General features: G+C 38.7%; 2 protein-coding genes across 3 annotated transcripts in view; one reads left to right on the top strand and one right to left on the bottom strand.

The window, feature by feature from the left end:
• LOC145495242 (uncharacterized) overlaps positions 1–19,318 on the bottom strand; it is an 83,830-nt gene that overhangs the window by 48,471 nt on the left and 16,041 nt on the right. The window lies entirely within an intron of this gene.
• LOC145495235 (peptidyl-prolyl cis-trans isomerase-like) overlaps positions 1–19,318 on the top strand; it is a 38,184-nt gene that overhangs the window by 13,289 nt on the left and 5,577 nt on the right. The window contains exon 4 of the mRNA XM_081474831.1: positions 5,618–5,714. Coding sequence (XP_081330957.1) covers positions 5,618–5,714 — 97 coding nt within the window. The remainder of the gene's footprint in view (positions 1–5,617; positions 5,715–19,318) is intronic.

A 19,318-nucleotide genomic window follows, 5' to 3' on the forward strand; every position in this document is an offset into this window, starting at 1 on the left:
TTTTGATTGGAACTGGAACGTTGATATCATACTAACTTGTACATGATGTAGGGTCAAAGAATAACAACAGTCTGTTTCAATATGAAATCATTGAATGAGAGTTCACCATATTTACCAGTCAGTCCAAAATTGAGTCAGTAGTGCATTTTGGGTCAAGGTAAATTGGTTATGGTCCTTGTTCAGTTAACATTATGAAACAGCTGTAGAACAATGATTACTATTATGCAAAAATTACAATACATGATTTTGAATTTATTTTTGGACATCAACTTGAGAATGCCAAGACTGCCAAGATTATTTTGCCCAATTTCACTTAAGTGAGACATGGATATTAGCAAAAACTTGTTTATTTTAAGCTAAGTCAAACATAAACAATTTGATTGTAGCTTGTGGGTAAACAGGAAATCTATTGAAAAAAATAAGTATTTCCTTCAATATTATAAGAATGATTTCAGACAATTTTGTGTCAATCATGAACGTGAAGTGAAGGGAATGTTTTTATTTACAATTTATAAGGTTTTTCTCTATAGAACTATGTCCATAGAGAAGAGGAAGGGAAGTAACAAAGTTTTATACAAGGAGGCTCTGGCCCAACGTCAAAGACCTATCCATTTTACAGTGTTTTTAACAGGAAAGGCTTTCCTTTCATATACATGTAGCTTTTAGCCTGAAACCCCTTTCACAAACCTAATGTGGCCCACTAGATCTTATTTCTGGGATAAATAATCAATTAATGTTTGAAATCACTGTCCTGTTAAGTCTTATAATACCTCCAGCCTAAAAAAAAGTGCACCTTTAGTCAACTGTAGGAAGAAGTCCCCCAGCTTGGTGCAAAACAATAATAAGGGTACTACATATTGTAGTGCATGCAAATAAAATAATAATAATTTTCTTTCTTGGAAACAAACATCACGGTATTTTATTCCTATATATCTTGGTAATTGTTTGTGCTAGTATCACTAGCAATGCAGTAATATTCAAAAGGATTGCAGATATGTCTCTGCTGATAGATTTTTGCAACGATTACAGAACATACTTATGTTGACAAGTATCACGCATTCTCTTCTTCATGATTCAAGTTTTGATGTCAATTTGTTTAAATCTCTCATTTCTGGGAGCAAAAAAAAAAAAAACTCTACATCACCAGCCACCATGCGTCTGGCTTTTTGACGCAATTGGACAGCAAAAAAATAGATCTACACAGTCTCTTGGACTTAATTTGTTCATCCATCGCTAAAATATTGCAGTGTATATTTACTTAATCGTACATGTAGGTTGCCTTGCATATCATCCGTGAAGGAATTTTCACTCTGGTCGAACTGCATGGAGTACAAAAGAAATGGAGTGTGAACAACAACAAAACTAAAAGATAAGGCAATTTGAATTTTTTTTTTTCTCCCAAGTATTTAAAAACAAGCTTACAAATTTTGAGCTAGCGATACTAACAGAGGCAGAATTTCAATGTGTGCGTACAAAATAAAACAATAAAGAAACAATGACACCAAAACCTAACAAGAATTTAAGCTTACCTTGAACTACACAACGAGAGAAAGCGAGTGGAAACCATCAAATTCTCTTGCCAAGGAAAAAGCTAATCACGATCTCACTTTCTGGCTTTGTCTTCCCGGGTGTCCTTTATCAATTCTTTGACCTCACCGACCGTGTTGTTGTGAACGATACATGACCACAGTCATAAATACCTCTAACAGCTTTCATCTAGGTGCGAGCAAAAGCCGATAAGCAAAAAACAACATATTTACGAAAGAAAATCACATGAAACCAAAATGGCCGACTTCAATCTTCAAGGTGTTCAACAAACTCGTATCCAGGCTCTCAATTATCGGGCAAAAATGTACGCCTTTCTAGCCCCCCCTCGTCAAAGAACCTTGCGTCACGACTGAACTCTTGGACAAAAACAATACTTAGCAAGGGAGGTAGGAGAAAATTGTTTAATCCAGGGTTAATGAATAAATTAATTAGAATGGAGTGAGTGAGTGAGTGCCATACGACTGCCTGCTAAGCTCATGGATGTTATGTAATAGCATCCATGAGCAAAAATGAGAAAAAAAATTTTTTAAAAATGTTGTGCCCCGTAGGATTCAAACTCGCAACCTTTCTCTTGTCGGGCGATCATCTTCTCCACTGCACCAGATGGACATCTGAAGACATTTGAAGAAGCTAGTCATAAAAGGGGATAAGTGACGATTTTGGTTGCTTTTCTTTTTTCTTGCTCCAAATTAGCTGAATTTTTGCATGTGGTCTTCAATGTAATAGAAAAACGTGTTCCTGTATTTTTGCCGCTGGTTTTTGCTTCGCTTTATAAAGACGCCGCTAGGAAAACCGAGTGGTTTTTTTGCATACGCAATATCCTGAAAACGAAGCAAGGTTTAGCGCAAAAACTACGGGACATTGCTAAACATACCTAAACAAAACTCTATGCGAAATTTGGAGCGTTTTCGACAAAGTTCACTTTTGATTAAAATACCTAACGCCCTTTTCCCGCCGAGGCTGCAAATAAATGAAGCCGGGCCTTTGTTATGATAAACAGAGCCGATCCTTTGTTATAATAACCAAGCCAAGCCTTTGTTATAAGTCGAAGTCTCGCCTCGGTTTATCATAACAAAGGATCGGCCCGCCGCGACCGCAGGGACTTTGATCTCACTTAGAAAGCAGCAAAATGTCAATTTCACGCAACGTATAAGCTCAAAAATGTTGATTTTAGGTCAAAAAAGGTTTAAATGTTGATTTCACGTTAACGCGTGACGGCAAGGAGGTTGATTTCTCTTAGAAACCAGCAAACTGTCAATTTTACGCAGCGCATAAGCTCAATGATGTTGATTTCAGGTCTAAGTAGGTTAAAATGTTGATTTCGCGTTAACGCGTGACGGCAAGGAGGTTGATTTCTCTTAGAAACCAGCAAAATGTCAATTCCACGCAACGTATAAGCTCAAAAATGTTGCTTTTAGGTCAAAAAAGGTTTAAATGTTGATTTCACGTTGACGCGTGACGGCAAGGATGTTCGTTTCACTTAGAAACCAGCAAAATGTCAATTTCACGCAGCGCATAAGCTCGATGATGTTGATTTTAGGTCTAAATAGGTTAAAATGTTAATTTGACGTTAACGCGTGACGGCAAGGATGTTGGTTTCACTTAGAAAACAGCAAAATGGTAGGAGCCCATGATGGGCTCCTGAAAACGGTAATTTCACGCAACGTATAAGCTCAAAAATGCTGATTTCAGGTCAAAAAAAGGTGTAAATAAAAATAAAATGAAACAAATAAACATTTCAATAAACACTTTTTCAAATACGGCAACGTCTTCAATGGCTAAAAAATCACGAGATAAAACATAGTTTTCGACAAACGCGATCGTAGCTTGATGTCACGCACCGCCATAACTTCCAAGTTCAAAATGCGCTGGTACCTCTTATGCCTGATGAGGATAACAACTTTGGCGGCTGTTTAGTTTTGGATTTAAGAATTTGATGACTCCACGTGAAAACGCTCTATAAATAGGGCTGACAGATTAACAGATTAACCCTTCTGCGCAACGTACGGGTCTCCATACATCTGCATGTCCCCTGATCCCAGAAGCTCAAAACACTACAAATCATGCCGATTTGAAATAAAATCAACGCAAACTGGATCACAGATCTGTTACAATCGATCGCCACTTGCTTGCCATTATTATGTTTAAATCTAGTTACCAGTTCGAGAAACGTCCGCAGAACGTAATCGCAATGCATGCCGGGAAGGGTCTTTACACCTCGTGCGCGGGAAGACATGGCGGTCGATACAAGACAAATTTTATCACTCTAAAACCAGTTCTCGCTTTCCAAACTTTGACGCTAGCAACGCTTGGCAAATGGGCCACAACTCACCAGAGGGTATTTTTCTTGGGCAAGAACTGCTCTTGGACTTTGCTACCTGGCTCGATCTGACTTCGAACGCGGATAACACGATTACGGTATATCAGCTGCCTTCGAAGTTTCAGAACACATTTTGATTCTTTAAAACGTGCTGATGACTTACGGGTTTATCGAGGCTTTATGATGCCTCTCAACCACCAGGTAGGCACACAAGGTACTTTAAAACAATGCTTAAGATATTAGTTGACAGAGCTCTAATGCGGCACATCTCTTTTTTGTTTGATGGCATTTCGTTTGACGCTCGATCGATTCACGTGTTGTGTTCACGTCACAATAACCGGTGTAAACAATCCGTTCCCAGATTTCCGCTCTATATGCTGTGGGATTTGGTTTTGACTTCATACACTATAAACAGTCTGCCTGTTTGCTGTTCAACAAATAAGCTCCTAAAGACATGGCTAGGAAAAGCCAAGTTTTTTGCCTACGTTTTAACTCGAAAACAAAGCAAAAACCAGGGACAAAAAATACAGAACCACATTTTTCTATTACATTGAAGACCACATGCAAAACTTCAACTAATTTGGAGCAAGAAAAAAGAAAAGCAACCAAAATCGTCACTTATCCCCTTTTATGACTAGCTTCTTCATTTGGTGAAACATCTTCATTATATTGCTCTCTACAAGCACACTGGGTTGTTAGAACAGCATGCTTGTGAGTCACGTGATAGTCCTATGAGTTGGTGGCTGATTCCAGCTTATTTTTCAAATAAGTCGTCGCTGAGCTCATTCAAGTGGAGGTGAATTATTGTCTTTCTGGAATTGTTTCTCATTTGTGCATTTGTGGATCTCTGTAGATGTTTGACAATGGCATTATTCGTCATGAACTCAGTGGAGCTGGAGTAGCAGGAGACTGTACGACTCTATGTCATTTCAAACGACTATGAATGGACTCGCATTATTTAATACAAAAACTCCATTCTCAGCCTATCAGAAATCATTATCTGAGTTCAATGGCTCACAGCCACTTTGATTCATAAATCATTTAGACAGTATAGAAATTATGTTTTGTGTTTGTGTTTTTTTCCCTTTAAACTTGACCTTTTATAATTCATTTTCTGAGTTCAGTGGCTCACAGCTACTTTGATAGAAGTATAGTAAATAGCAGAGAAGAGGATTCACTTCCCTCACTTGGTCAATTCTAGTCGACTTCTTTTCTGATCCGCTGACCAGTGCATATCACGGTATCATTTCAAAATTCGTTGATTTGCCACCAGACCTCTGTTGTTCATTTGATCGTGTTGTTTCTGGGCGCAAGGAAGTCTCCTTAGACAGGTGTTTTCACGATTCGATATTGAACTATTTAAAGGTCAGGTAACAGTAAAAACACTGCTTTTAAAGCACGAGAAGTTTGTATTTGTTTAACACCATGCTTGTTATTGTAAATGCCTTTTCTGCCATGTCAGAAGACTTAAAAATCAGACGTTTTCCAGGGAGCATACCTCGGGTCCCTCTGGTTAGTTCACACTAAAGAATTTTGTTTAAGCTCCCCAGCTCTAAACGTTGCTGCCTGGCCCTGTATCTTTGAGTACGGCTTATCCTCTAGTGTTTACAGTACTGCGATCAATTTTGTGATCATTAACAAGAGCATTAACTGTTATTCTGAAATGCTAAGTAAGCGAGATCATCTTTCAGTGAAGTTTAATGATAACTGGTAGGATGTTCTTTTTACATTGCTGGATTATTTCCATAGGGCGGAGACTTCACCAGAGGAAATGGGACTGGTGGCAAGTCCATTTATGGTGAAAAGTTTGCTGATGAGAACTTTATGCTAAAACACACTGGGCCAGGTAAGATTTCAATGGTTGTCAGTACTTACAAGTATGACTGGATGAACTGGTGTTGTCTCTAGTGTTTTAGCTTTGCAATAAGTGTTGTAATTAAGAAAGAGGAAGCATTTTGTGTGTTTCTATTGAGTTGTGGAGACATGGGAAATTAGTCATAAATAGGTATTGAACTAATAGAAAAACCTGATGGGATTAGTGTATTTATTATGCCCCTCCATGTTGTACAGAAAAGAGCATGGTGACCCTCTCTTTTTGTGAAATTCATAACACGATTACCAAGTTTTAGAAAATTTTAAGTACTCTTTCTTTTGCAATGGAAACATCGCAAGTAGAAAACTGTTGCATTTTGGTTGAATTTTTGTTTTGCTCAAGTGCGCAAAATTTTGCATGACACACTTGTAGGTATTTAACTTTTGAAGAGCCTGCCCTGTAAGAACCAAAGACAGAATTTCTTCAAATTTTCTGTGCAAAGCTACCATAAACGTCCATGTATAAGCCGCACTTTTTTACACAAAATTGAAGCCAAAAATCAAGGGTGCCGCTTATCCACGGATACATCTGTGTTTGGAGCTCTCAAAAACCTAATTAGTTGTCCTAAAACTTCTTAAAAATAGCTGACTGTTAAGATCGAGAAACGCCGGTCAACGACCCATTTGGCAAATCGCTCATATTTTGCCCAATGATACCCTTAGGTGACCTTATTCTAAAAATCATATTTAAAGGTTCCAGCGAATTTTTATTTTTCAGAAATTCACGAAAATTTGAAAGCGCGGTCAAAGTGCAGTTTTTCGTGTAATAAAATGACCGAAATAAGGTGCGAGGACGAAGTGCTGCTCAAGTCTTAAAATAACTTCAATTGACTTCAAACTTCACACAAATGTGGAACAACCACTCTAATTTATTCCTCGTTTTAAACTAATCTCAGAGATGTTGATATAGTGGTTTTCCCAACCATTTTAAAAACACCTATGAAGCGTGTGAAAAATAACGGCAAAATGTAGGTCATGTTTAACGGCATCAAAATGCATCTGGTACCTCACTTTCCGATTATTTTACTTTACAGCCTTAAAATATCATTATTAAACATGTACCATGCCAAGTTCGAGCTTCTTTTCATGATCATCTGGCGGTGCCGAAATGTCCCTCCAACGCAGGCCTACGAACATTTCATGCAAGTGCCACTTACCTGTGGAACTGTCTAGACGACAAATTTAAAACAATCGCACAGGAAAGAAACTTTAAGAAGCTTTTAGTGAACGACTTTTTACAAAGTAATTCAGACCGTGAACATTTTACCGTCTCTAGAACGTTTTGAAAATGTCTTGTAATATATTCGAATACATTTTGTGTGCATGCTGTATTATATTTTAACTTCTTCAATATTGTAACATTTTTAACTAAATATTTTTTTTTATATAGATATAGCCCACAATGTAAACTACTGGGTTACCAGTAATTCTGTCAGCTGTTAAAGTGTTTTGTGTTTAAGTTTCATGCTCTAACTCGCAGTATTTCCCTTTGCAAAAAATGAAAATCTGTCAATTTGTTGGACGCAAATAACACAATAATTATAAACGAGCAAGAGACAAATTAATTTCAATGGCGAAAGTAAAAGGCTGTCATTAATTAAAACCCCGTCAGTTCACTGCTGTCAGTAGAAACATAATGTCCACTACATAAAAACTGTTTTAAGACGTTTTCGGAACATTGCGCGTTAACTTTGTTAATTTCCAGTTCGCCGTCATGTCTAGTTTGTCATCGCGTGTATTTCGGCCTTAACGGAAACAACACTGTGAATGGTTGTCATAACAAACGCAAGAGATTTCCTGGAACCTTAATGTTTACGATTCAGCAAAACGCTTTAAGTTCGTTAAGACACAATAATGGGTCAACTTGGAAAGCTGTTTAGCATTAAGGACATTGAAGGACTGTAAATTAATCGAGTTGAAATATCTTGAAGCAAATCAAAATTGTGCCCTTATTCTAATTTGGTAAACAGCCGATCTTCGTTCAAGTTCAGGAAGTCGAGAGGTTAATCTGGCAATGTACAAAGCTAAATAGTATCATTGTAACAGCATCAGTTCATTAGAATAATTCAGAGGCCTATAAGGGTAAAGTGTAGGGACAATCTCCAGTCCTTCCACCAGTGGTTCACTTCACTCTTCTGTTAAGCTTTGGGAGTTGACTGACTTGACTCGTGGCTCCTGGCCACACCCATCTAGTAGTATGTCACCCCAGTGTGTGCCGAAACCTTGAGATTTTATCAAATACAATTAGCATTACAACCAGTCCGATTGCGTGTTGGACAATGCTAAATTACAATGTGGAACAGGCTTTTCCGGTTGAACTGTTTTCCCACCTGTCTATGGTCAATGCAATATGTGCGCCAACAGGTAATTGACTCAGCAGAGCTAAACTCAAAATTATTTAGCTTAGTGATCCCTAGACTTGATAAATGTGAAAGATGGCAACAACTTCTATATCAGTGTTTCGAAACCTTGATTGTTTGTCCCTGTTTGTTTATAGCAATACAACTCTACTGGAACTTCAAACTTTATTGTTTTTATTTTTTCCCAAAATTTGCGCTTCCAAATTGGGGGGTGCGGCTTATCTACGGATGCGGCTTATACACAGACATTTACGGTAGTAGTCCATATGACAAACAAAATAGCAATAATTTTGATTTTGATTTTGATGGTGCACTATGGCTGTGGTCAATGTTGCACACAGGCAGTAAGTAACTGTACATCATCTCCCATAAGTACTAATACAGGAAGGGCTCCCCAAAGCTCTTCTGTATTGGCTCCTCTGCCATTCTTCAATATTTCTGGCGACAATTTCCGAGAACGGTCCAAAACCCACAGAATCATTCTGTTTTGAGTCAAATTTTGGCATTACGCTGAAGGCGCGGAAAAATTATGCTTTTACTCGAATACAAAAAACCTTGGTACAGATCATTTTATTTCATGTTTTGTCTTTTAATTTTGAGCTGAAGGAGTTTGATCAACATAGCTAATATTCAGCCGTGAGAGTGTCCGTGGCACAATTTTGTACTGATTGTTGTTCCTAAGTTTCCCGCATAAAATAATATTGCCTTGAATAAGGCTGTGCTCTAGAGAAAATTCTAGGGTGCCCAGAAGTCAAGCTTGGTGACCCGAACAAAACAAGAAGATCTGCTAGATCTTATAACCATGCCTTTAAAATTTAACTGTTTTCTTAGCACTGCAGTTGCAACGCAGTGCACATTCCAAAGCAGTCGTATAGTCTTAATGTGGAACTTTCTTTGGGATGTGTATGGGCATGAAGATACGAACACTATTAATAACAGCTTTCTTTGTTAAAAGTCACGATTAAATTTAATTGTTTTTTCCCTGGAGTAAAGGGCTAGCAAAGACGTCACACGAGTGACATAATTCAAGAATTGCTTTATCCACAGCTATCTTTAGTACGGTGGTTATTTCCCTACCAATGACATAATCCTTGCATGTTCTGACATGTTCTTTGCTTGGCTTGCGAATATTTAATTTTCCTTCTGATCTATGAGCTCACTGCAATGAAACAGCCAAAGAATTTACTTCATTTGCCTAAAACCACAAGAAATACTCTCAAAATTGCAAATAAATTAATGACCGTCGCTTCTGGCGAAATAAACTTCCAAAGTAAACACAATCTTATTTTTCATGTAGCGAAAGTGAAAGCTGCAACGTCAGCGCATTCCATGGCTGACGTAATACCTTTTTTTAACGTATTTATTATTCCCTTGGAATCCAACGCTTCGAGAAGCCAAAGAAAATATATTTTATACACAACGAAAACAATATCTGTAACATTGTCCATGTATTAACTTTTGAACACCTTTTGGCGAATAAACATCACAGGTTGTGTGATTCAAAATTTGGTCGAGAGGGAGTTTGGGTCTGGTCACCGACAAAACTAAACAAGAAGATCTTTAAGATCTTACAACCGCGCTTTTAAAAGTTAACTGTTTTGGTAGCATGAGTGACCCGAAGAAAAAAAAACGAAAAAAAAATATCGGTTTTGAACCTATTTCCAGCAAATTTGGCACACTGGAAGCTGAGAAAATTACTCTATTTCCGGCCATCATTTTTCAGCTCTTTTCGTCATATCCCCCCCTCGGGAGGGTTTTGTAAAGTTAGCGAATTAGTTGCAAGCCACCGTAATGGTGATTGCTGTCGGCGAAATGTTTATTTGCTAAAAAATTGCGGCCAAATCTTTCGGAGATGGAAGTCAGGACATTTGTAAGGATACAGAAAGTAATTTGGGACCAGTTGCTGACTTGTAAGGCTGAAATTATCCAGAAGTAAGGTTTTTTTAACTTGAACGTAACTAAGGCCACGCGGTGAATAAATTATCGGCTCTTCTCACTGTCTCGTTCTGTTTTTTGTTTCGTTCTCTTTTGGAGTCCGCCGAGGTCATTTTTTCGTCTAAATAACTTGAGAAAAGTTCGAAAAAGATGTTCCTCTTGAATTTTCAGTTTTCAGGCAATAATCCTGGATTTTTTTGACCGAAACGTAGGTTCACTGGTTATGTTAATGTGTTTCGGTGGCTATGGGCGACCGTCGCTTCCTTTGTCGACTCAAGCAATGAAGCTAGGTTACAAAAAAAATCTAATAATATTTAGTTCTGGTTTTGTTCGATTTCGTTGAAATTTTAATATGATGATATGTGGTAGCTATTAACGCTAAAGTGATATATCGCTTCGATGTCAGGGTTTTGAAGAGATTTTTTTTGCAACGTGTAGGTTCGGCGTGATTTTGTAATCTGAGATTTCTGTTGACCCTGAAGAAACAAGGTTTGGCGAGTAAACATTATAGATTGCGTAATTCAAAGTTGGCCGATTGGAGATCTGCGTCTGGTCTCCGACAAAAAAAAAAACAAGAAGATCTTTTAAATCTTATAACCGCGCTTTCAAAATTTAACTGTTTACTTAGCACTACCGTCGGAATGTAGTGCACATTTCAAAGCAGTCATTGATGATTCTTTTCTTACTGTAGACATCCCATCACTTGATCAACACAAACTGTATTATTGCACCATCAGTGGTAGCCGTTGACAGATCTCCGATGACGTAATGGTCCTAATCTAGAACTTTCTTCGGGATATGTATGGTCATGAACGGTATGAACCACACGATAATAACACTATTAACAACAGCTTTCTTTCTTTAAAGACATGATTAAATTTGATTGGTGTTTTCCACGAGTAAAGGCCTAGCAAAGTAGTAACGTAATTTAATAATGAAACTCTATCCCGACCGATGTATCGATTTTGGTCACTCCAGTGGCTACAGATTGAAAACGTGACAGGAAATTGGCGTTACTTTCGATTCTCACCAAATTTGGACAGTGGGAAGATCTCATCATTAGCCAATTACAGGCCATTTTTCAGCTCTTTTCCTCACATCCTCCCCCCTCGGGAGAATTTTGTCAAGTTAGCTAATTTAGTATGCAAGCCACCGTAATGGTGGTTGCTGTCGGCGAAATGTTTATTTGCTCAAAATTGGGGCAAAATCTTTCGGAGATGGAAGTCAGGACATTTGTAAGGATACAGAAAGTAATATGGGACCAGTTGGTCGCTTCTAAGGCTGAATTTATCCAGGAGTAAGCTGCACTTTCGTTTTCGTGCCGAAAGCCACGCGGTGAAATATTATCGGTTTGTTCTGCTGTCTTGTTCTGTTTTTTCTCTTGGTCATTTTTGTAGCCCGCCGAGGCCATTCTTTCGTCTAAATGAGTTGAAAAAAGTTCGAAAAAGATGTTCCCATTCAAGTTTAAGCTCTCAGGCGATAATTCTGGAGTTTTTCGGCCGAAACGTCGGCTTTGTTATGTTTGTGTTTTTCGGTTGCTATTGGCGACCGTTGCTCCCTTTGTTAGGTCAAGTCTGGGGAGTGAGGTCACATAAAAAATCCTAATTAATTCTGGTTTTGTTCGATTTCGCTGAAATTTTAGCACGATAAAGCTGGATTGTTAAGGAATAGATTTACCTTCTGCCGATGTGTGGTAGCTATTAACGCTGAAGTGTTATATCGCTTCGAAGTCAGGGTTTTGAAGAGATTTTTTTGTAACGTGTGGGTTCGGCGTGATTTTGTAATCGGAGGTTTTTGTTGACCCCGAAGGAAAAAATATGCGGAAAAGGTCATTTCATCAACTATTCAAAGGAATATAAATATGTATATGTTCCGAGCTAAATTTCTGCTGAAAAAATATAATTTTTGACGAACGATGGGTTTTTAATTTTTTCCCGCGAAAGTCAGTATCGGAGATGAGATTTACTGATGTTTCAACAGCTTTTGGCGAGTAACCATCACAGGTTGCGTGACTCAAAATTTGGCCGAGTGGAAGCTTGGGTCTGGTCGCAGACAAATCTGCGAAAAAAAAAAAACCACGGGTAAACCCTGAACCGCGCTCGGCCCATGGCCGCGCGGTTAAATAATAAACCACGGGTAGAACATGAACCGCGCTCGGCCCATGGCCGCGCGGTTAAAAAAAATAATAATAAACCAAGGTAGAACATGAACCGCGCTCGGCCCATGGCCGCGCGGTTAAAAAACAAAATAAAAAAACTAAACCATGGGTAGAACATGAATCACGCTCGGCCCATGGCTGAGCGGGCAAAAAAAATCCAAAATTAATTAATTGAATGGCTTGGTGCAAGACTGACATAAGTGACTTTTTCGGGTGAAAAATGATTTTTTTGTTCAAAAGCGCCCAAATTTTTGCGTGTCGTCTTCAATTGAGTAGAAAAGCATAGCCCTGTACATTTTTGAGTTATTTTTTTGTTAAAAAAAATACCTCTTAGTCGGCGCATCGGGTGTTACGGGTCAATGAGTGAGTGAGTGAGTGAGTGAGTGAGTGAGTGAGTGAGTGAGTGAGTGAGTGAGTGAGTGAGTGAGTGAGTGAGTGAGTGAGTGAGTGAGTGAGTGAGTGAGTGAGTGAGTGAGTGAGTGAGTGAGTGAGTGAGTGAGTGAGTGAGTGAGTGAGTGAGTGAGTGAGTGAGTGAGTGAGTGAGTGAGTGAGTGAGTGAGAGAGAGAGAGAGAGAGAGAGAGAGATGTATGTATGTCACACCAATCAGATTGGATCTACTATAAACAGCCAATCAAATTTCTTGTTGTGAAGGTAAATAGTATGTGAGGAGATTTGATCCTGATACAGTTCAGAACGGCCATATTTATTCTTCTATAAAAAGAGGAGGAATTATTCATGTATTGGGCTTATTTCGACATCTTCTGAGGCGAGGATTTTGTGGGCGGCTTTGATAAACATTTGCAATTGGATAATCAGTCAAAGAAACAGTGTTTGGCACATAACTACAAGCATTCAATGAAGGGTGAGCTTTTCCCATTAGATAAAGTTTTCAATTAAATGAGTCTTAGCTGCTCTGCTACAGGGTTTTCACTTTTTCACATTAATAGCCAGCACGAATTGCAGTAGGAGAAAAAGGAAATTGTTTTCGTTCATGATAACTTTAGCGAGGTATATGAAGTCTTGGGCGTTTTATTGTATTAAACACAAGGACTTTGGTCATTGAAAATAAAGACTGACGTGTATGTTGCCGGTTTGTGATTTTTAGTCCGGTTTGGAGTGGAGTGTGACAGTTACATACATACATTGGGTTGTTTTAGAGTGCATAATGTTCAGTGTAATGGTGGCTAGTAATGAACGAGATGAGTCTTGAGTTTTGAAGCAGTTCATGAGTTAGTAGTATGCAAATGGCACAAGATATTTTTATTTTTAGTAGCAAAGGGTAACTTGATACTTTTGTTTTTCACAAAGAGTAAATTCAATTAGTGCTGACAAATAGTCACCTCTTGTTCCCACGAGATGTTTGCTATTTTTAGTTACAAATGGTAACTCGACACTTTCGTTTTTCACAAGGGAGTAAATTCAATTAGAGCTGACAAATCGTCACCACTTGTTCCCATGAAATGTTTGAACAAACAGATATTGCTATTTTTAGTTACAAATGGTAACTTAACATTTCTTTTTGAGTTATTTTTTTGGTAAAAAATCACCTCTTAGTCGGCGCGTCGGGTATGTTATGGATGGGTCAAGGGATGAGTGAGTGAGTGAGTGAGAGATGTATGTATGTCACACCAGTCAGATTGGATCTACAACAGCCAGTCAAATTTCTTGTTGCAAAGGTAAATGGTATGTGAGAAGATTTGATCCTGACACAATTTAGAACGGCCATATTTATTCTTTTATAAAAGAGGAGGAAGTATTCATATATTGGGCTTGCTTCGACATTTTCTGTGGGTTAGGCTGAGGATTTTAGTTACGAACGAGATGAGCCTTGAGGTTTGAAACAGTTCGTGAGTTCGTAGTATGAAAATGCAACGAGATATTTTTATTTTTAGCTACAAAGGTAATTTGATACTTTCGTTTTTCACAAGGAGTAAATTCAATTAGAGGTCACGAATCGTTGCTTCTAGTTCTTAGGACATGTTTTAGAGGAGACGAGACTATTTGGATTTAAAACAGTTCTAACGTTTACAATAGTAAGTGCAGGTGACGATTGTTTTGTTCTTGTTGCATGAAGATATAACGAGATATTTTTATTTTTTAGTTACAAAGGGTAATTTGACACTCTTGTCTTTCACAAGGGAGTAAATTCAATTAGAGTTGACGAATCGTCACCACTTGTTCCCACGAGATGTTTGCTATCTTTAGCTATAAATGGTAACTTAACACTTTTGTTTTTTATATGGGAGTAAATACAATTAGAGCGAACAGTTCCGTTTTTCTTGTGCTTATGCTTATGCTTATGTCGAGCGCGTCACTAGTGAAAACTGCACAAGACAAATAAGTGGGTTCGTTCTTCTTATGTTTCCGCTTATGCTTATGTTTATGTCGCGGCTGTTTTCACTTGTGCTTATGCTCATGCTTGTGCTTGTGCTTGTGCTTATGTTCTAGTGAAAACCAGCCTTATCAAAGAACGAATCAAAGAAAAAAATAAGATGGTATCTAGAGTCTCTGGAGACGTGTCATTACTGTAGTTTGTTCAGTCAAACATCTTATGGCTTACTATTTAGCTATCTTACCATTACCGATGTAACATCGTATGTACATCATAAATTCCCAGTTTCTTTCTTGCTGTACACCGCAACCAAAATAACTTGTCGAATTAACCAAATCATTACTGTAAACAGCTCCAGGAATGCTCCTATCTCCGAGACTTCACAAGAAAAAAATAACTCTTGCACGCCTTGCGTGCCTATGTTTTTAGCTGGTTTGCGCTTTGTCTTCGGAAAAAAAAAGAAAGAAACATTAGGACAACGGTGACTTCAAAACAATAATGCAGGGCCGCAAAACGAAATGGATGAACATGGGCCTTAAAGAAAGATGAGCCTATAACTTGACAGTTACAGTAAAGGTAACATAACCCCACGGCTAGCATTAGACCTAAAAGCAAACCCTAACCCTTGGCCTAGGTTTAGCATTTAGTGTTAGGGTTACCGTTTTAGCGCTAGGGTTTAGGGCTAGGGCTAGGGCTTAGGGTTAGAGTCTCTAAACACTTTGTGCTAGGGTTAGTTCTATTTTTGGTGCTAGCCTAGGGAAAATAATAAAACAAGAAAACGCTTCATTTCATAAACACAGCATGATCGTGAATCTAAATAAAGTCAACAACCAATGTCTATTAGCGGTGGTTACCTATCTTCTGAGAGTGAAACGTTTTGCAGTCAGTGAAAACATGAAACTCGTTTAGAACAAAAAAGAGTTCGGTTTGCATTCTTTCAAAAAAAAAAAGTGAAAATCACTAGCGAAATGCGACATTTCATAGGTGCTAACGTTTTGAAATGCAATGTGCTATAACAGCGATGCTTGCCATTACTTTGACTGCGTGACGAGCAACAAATAGCTTATAAAACATATTTCGTGAAATGTTGCCACAAGGATTAACGCTTGACATTCGAAGAAAGACGATTTCTCCGAATTACAGTACTTGAACGGCTGAGTCAGTCTAAAATTTCTCCGTCTCTGCGATAATTAAATACCACGTATATTTGTGAAAACACTGAACTGAATCTAAGCGGGAAAACCGAAAACAAACGGAAAATATATAGCAAAAGGAATGGCATATTTAAAGAAAAAAGACTTGTCTCTTTCTCTCGCCATCTTCTAACCTCACAAACGAATCATTCCATTGGGATTCCATGATAATAAAGGCAAGCGATCGAAAGCCGTTAGTCCATAATATGATTGGCGTTTGTTTGCCCCAGTTCCCGAAAGGTCAACTGTCACACTGTAACACAACAATGGTCAACAATCGCGACTTTGGATCAATCATTTCTCTTAGATGAAAACATTGGCCATTTATTCCTGGAAAGAATCGGGGCTTAGGGCTATTTTTGTCTAAATGAAGTAACATTACTTTTCTCAGTGAAAAAATATCTTTTCCGTCGATTCTGTTTCAATTAATATTCCGTTGGCTAAGCGAAATGTAAGTTTGTGACGTTTTCCATTGCCGACTGAGATCGACTGACAAGACCTATCGAGAGGCATTAAAGATTATTATGGGATATCCCTGAGCAACTTCAACACGGCAAGGCCTACGGGCTGACTAAACAGATTTTTTAAGAGTCTAAAAGCACTTCTTTATTTCCAAACATTCTGCACAGCAACATTTGGCAAATGGGCGACTTCTCGCCATCGACTCGTCTTTTTGCATGAGAAGTGCTTTCAAACTCCTCGCCTGGCTTCAGTGTGCCTTCGATCGCTTAGCGATCTTGGAACAGGAACACATCTCGCTTGAGATATGCTAGTGACTTACGGGTTTCCGGACTTAATGAAGTCCTTTCACCACCAGGCGGGCGCAAATATGTGTCAAATAAGCGGACTTCAAGCAACAGGTGAGGTTTCAAGTTGTCTGATAGAAAGCTTGACGTTGTCTTGCGCGCCAAAATAATGCAATTGCAAGCTTATGTCACAACGTAGTTGAAGAAATTCATTTCCAGATCCCGTCTTTGAGCGAGTAAACTTTCCACTTTGTTTTGTACATCAGGCGAAACAAACAAGGAATACAAACACAGGACAATGTTTTCCTATTATGTTGGAGACCACATGCAAAGATTTGGGCGCTTTTGAACAAAAAAATCATCTTTCACCCAAAGAAGTCACTTACGTCAGTCTTGCACCAAGCCATTCAATTGATGAATTAATCAAAATTATATAATAACATTATTAATTAACATAGAATAACCGATTGACCCTCGCATAAAATGTCTTGCATTGTTTCTAGGACATTTATCCTATTTACAGATGCCAAAGATAAAAGGGTTACATGTAATTTTTTGTAATACCGTTGTCAAAAGTCCACAAACAAAAACAAATTTGCACAATTTTTACTTAACCCATTGACGACTGTACTGGCTGTAACCGGCCGTAAAAAATCACATGAGGACAATTGCCTTTGCTACCCTCCCAGAAGACTTTTTGGTTCTGCTTTTGTTCTATTGTTGTTAAGGACAAATAAACCAAGGAGAATAGACTTTCTGAGCATATTTTTAGGGGACTTTAGGGGGTAATGATGGCGCGTTGCAGGCGAAATCTGCAAACTTCAAAGGTCTTGTTTTCATTCCTGAAACGGAGAAATTACTTCTTTGGGACTTAAAATGGAAAGGAAAAGCACAAATCGATGTTTAGGTGTTCTCAGAGGGGGAGATCAAGATGTACAGAGATCTCAAATCTTTATGGTGAAGAATTTTTTCCTTCCTTCAACCACTGTGAAAACATGACGATCAGTGCACTTTCAAGTGCTTTTTGAATACAGATCGCGGATCTAAAGCAGCTTCCTGGAATTTAGAAAACAAAAAGGGTAATGTATATTATTACTTTGAAGTCAACTTTTGGAACAATTGGTGAAGCCATGGGCATTAAAATGACTTCAAAAGTAGTCGGAAAAAACTTGAGCTTTCGCTTTAGTTTGGTAAGAATAAGTACTCGAGGGCTTGTCCGCTCTTGAAGTAAACGTTCGCCCAAAAATATCGCTCCCCTGAAAATATCGTCCCGATTAGCAGCCCCTGGGTCTCCAAGGAGGAGACAAAACAAATCTTGTGTTGTTTGTTTACGAGAGCCTAATAACAGAGAAGACCAGTTGTGACAATTCAAACGTCCCACAATGGTGGTTATAACAGGAGCTAGTCACTTGAATGAATCAAAGGAGACCTATGGCCAAACTCATGGATTAAGTAATCTAGAGATGAAACATGTTGGTGAACTTGGAGTTATTGGCGTATTATAAAAGGCTGTTAAAACAAGCCAGGTCCGTATCACGCAAGGTCGCACTCATCTCACAAAGCGTGGACTTTTTTCAATGGCTCTTGTTGCACACATATTACAAACACATACGTCCAGAATAGCTAGGGTGGCAAAATTGCAGCTGAACATGGAGTGATGGGGTTCTTGGGTCACAGAGGACACTCCTGCCAAAAAATCATAGAACACTCTCTCTCCCTCCCCCCCCCCCCCCCCCCCCGATTGATGTTGGTCTGCCAGCCGGGAAAATTCGCATCTATTCAAGTCGTACAAGCTTACAAACCTTTTTCATTGCATTTCACTCAAGGCTATAGGTAAGGTTTCTTATGAGACAGCACTTCTTTTCCAATGTGGAGCTGCTCGTCTATATATAATGCATGTAAAATACATCAAAACAAAGTAGTCTCTTTTGCAAGCATTTTCAGTGTTGATCCAAAAAATCTGTCAACCTGTAAATGTGTTCCAACAAGCTCGTAGGGAGTTTCTTGCGACTGCCAAATGTTTCAAGTCAATTTTATACCTTCTCTTGTCTCTACCTTTTGGAGAAGAAATGTACCCGACTGAAAACTGCCGTTTGGTTCTTTGCTCTATGTGCAAAACGATCTTTCCTTTCGCGTTCTGTCAAGACGATCGATGAATCGCCATGTTGAATATCGAAATCTTCCACTAATTTCTTCTCGGATGTTCCGTCTCCACTTTGTAATAAATTACGGAAAGAGTTCAAGACGTCTTTGGACACCACATCGCCTGAATAAATGTTCATGGCGAAAGAACGCGCGTGGCCTTCTGCGCCCGCAATACGTATGTTATGGGAAACCGTTGGGAAAACATGGCGGCGAAGCTTCGCACTGATCGTAGCTGTGAAACGTTGTGGTAGATTTATAATAACAGGAAAATCGGTTTTATACTTCAAAAGCAGCGGAAAGGTAAAAGGTGAGTGACCAATTGGCGGGCGGCTTTGAATCTTATTTTAATCGATTTGGCTGAAAATCAAAGTTTGTGTAATTGTCGTGGCTTGAAATAGTTAATCGCTCGCTGGCGACCAGCTGTAAAATTCTGGTCACCAGTGCAAAATTTTTAGTCGCATTGGCGACCAGGAAAGCGCAATTTCGGACCCTGCTAACGTTGAGCGCTTTTCCTTGTGGTAGAACCCTAATAAGTCGTACGCATGCATTCTAGCATCGTTAGCACAATACAAGAATGCTACTATGACTGGAATTACGCCTAACTTGGTTCAAGAAATATCATCTGTTGTTTCCAAACTATACTAGTGCATTTATTTCATCCTTTAATTGTCTCTATCAAAGAGACCAAAATTGTCATACCCGCAGCCA

This window comes from Orbicella franksi, chromosome 8, assembly GCF_964199315.1.
Source record: "Orbicella franksi chromosome 8, jaOrbFran1.1, whole genome shotgun sequence".
In the NCBI taxonomy this organism is placed as follows: Eukaryota; Metazoa; Cnidaria; class Anthozoa; order Scleractinia; family Merulinidae; genus Orbicella; species Orbicella franksi.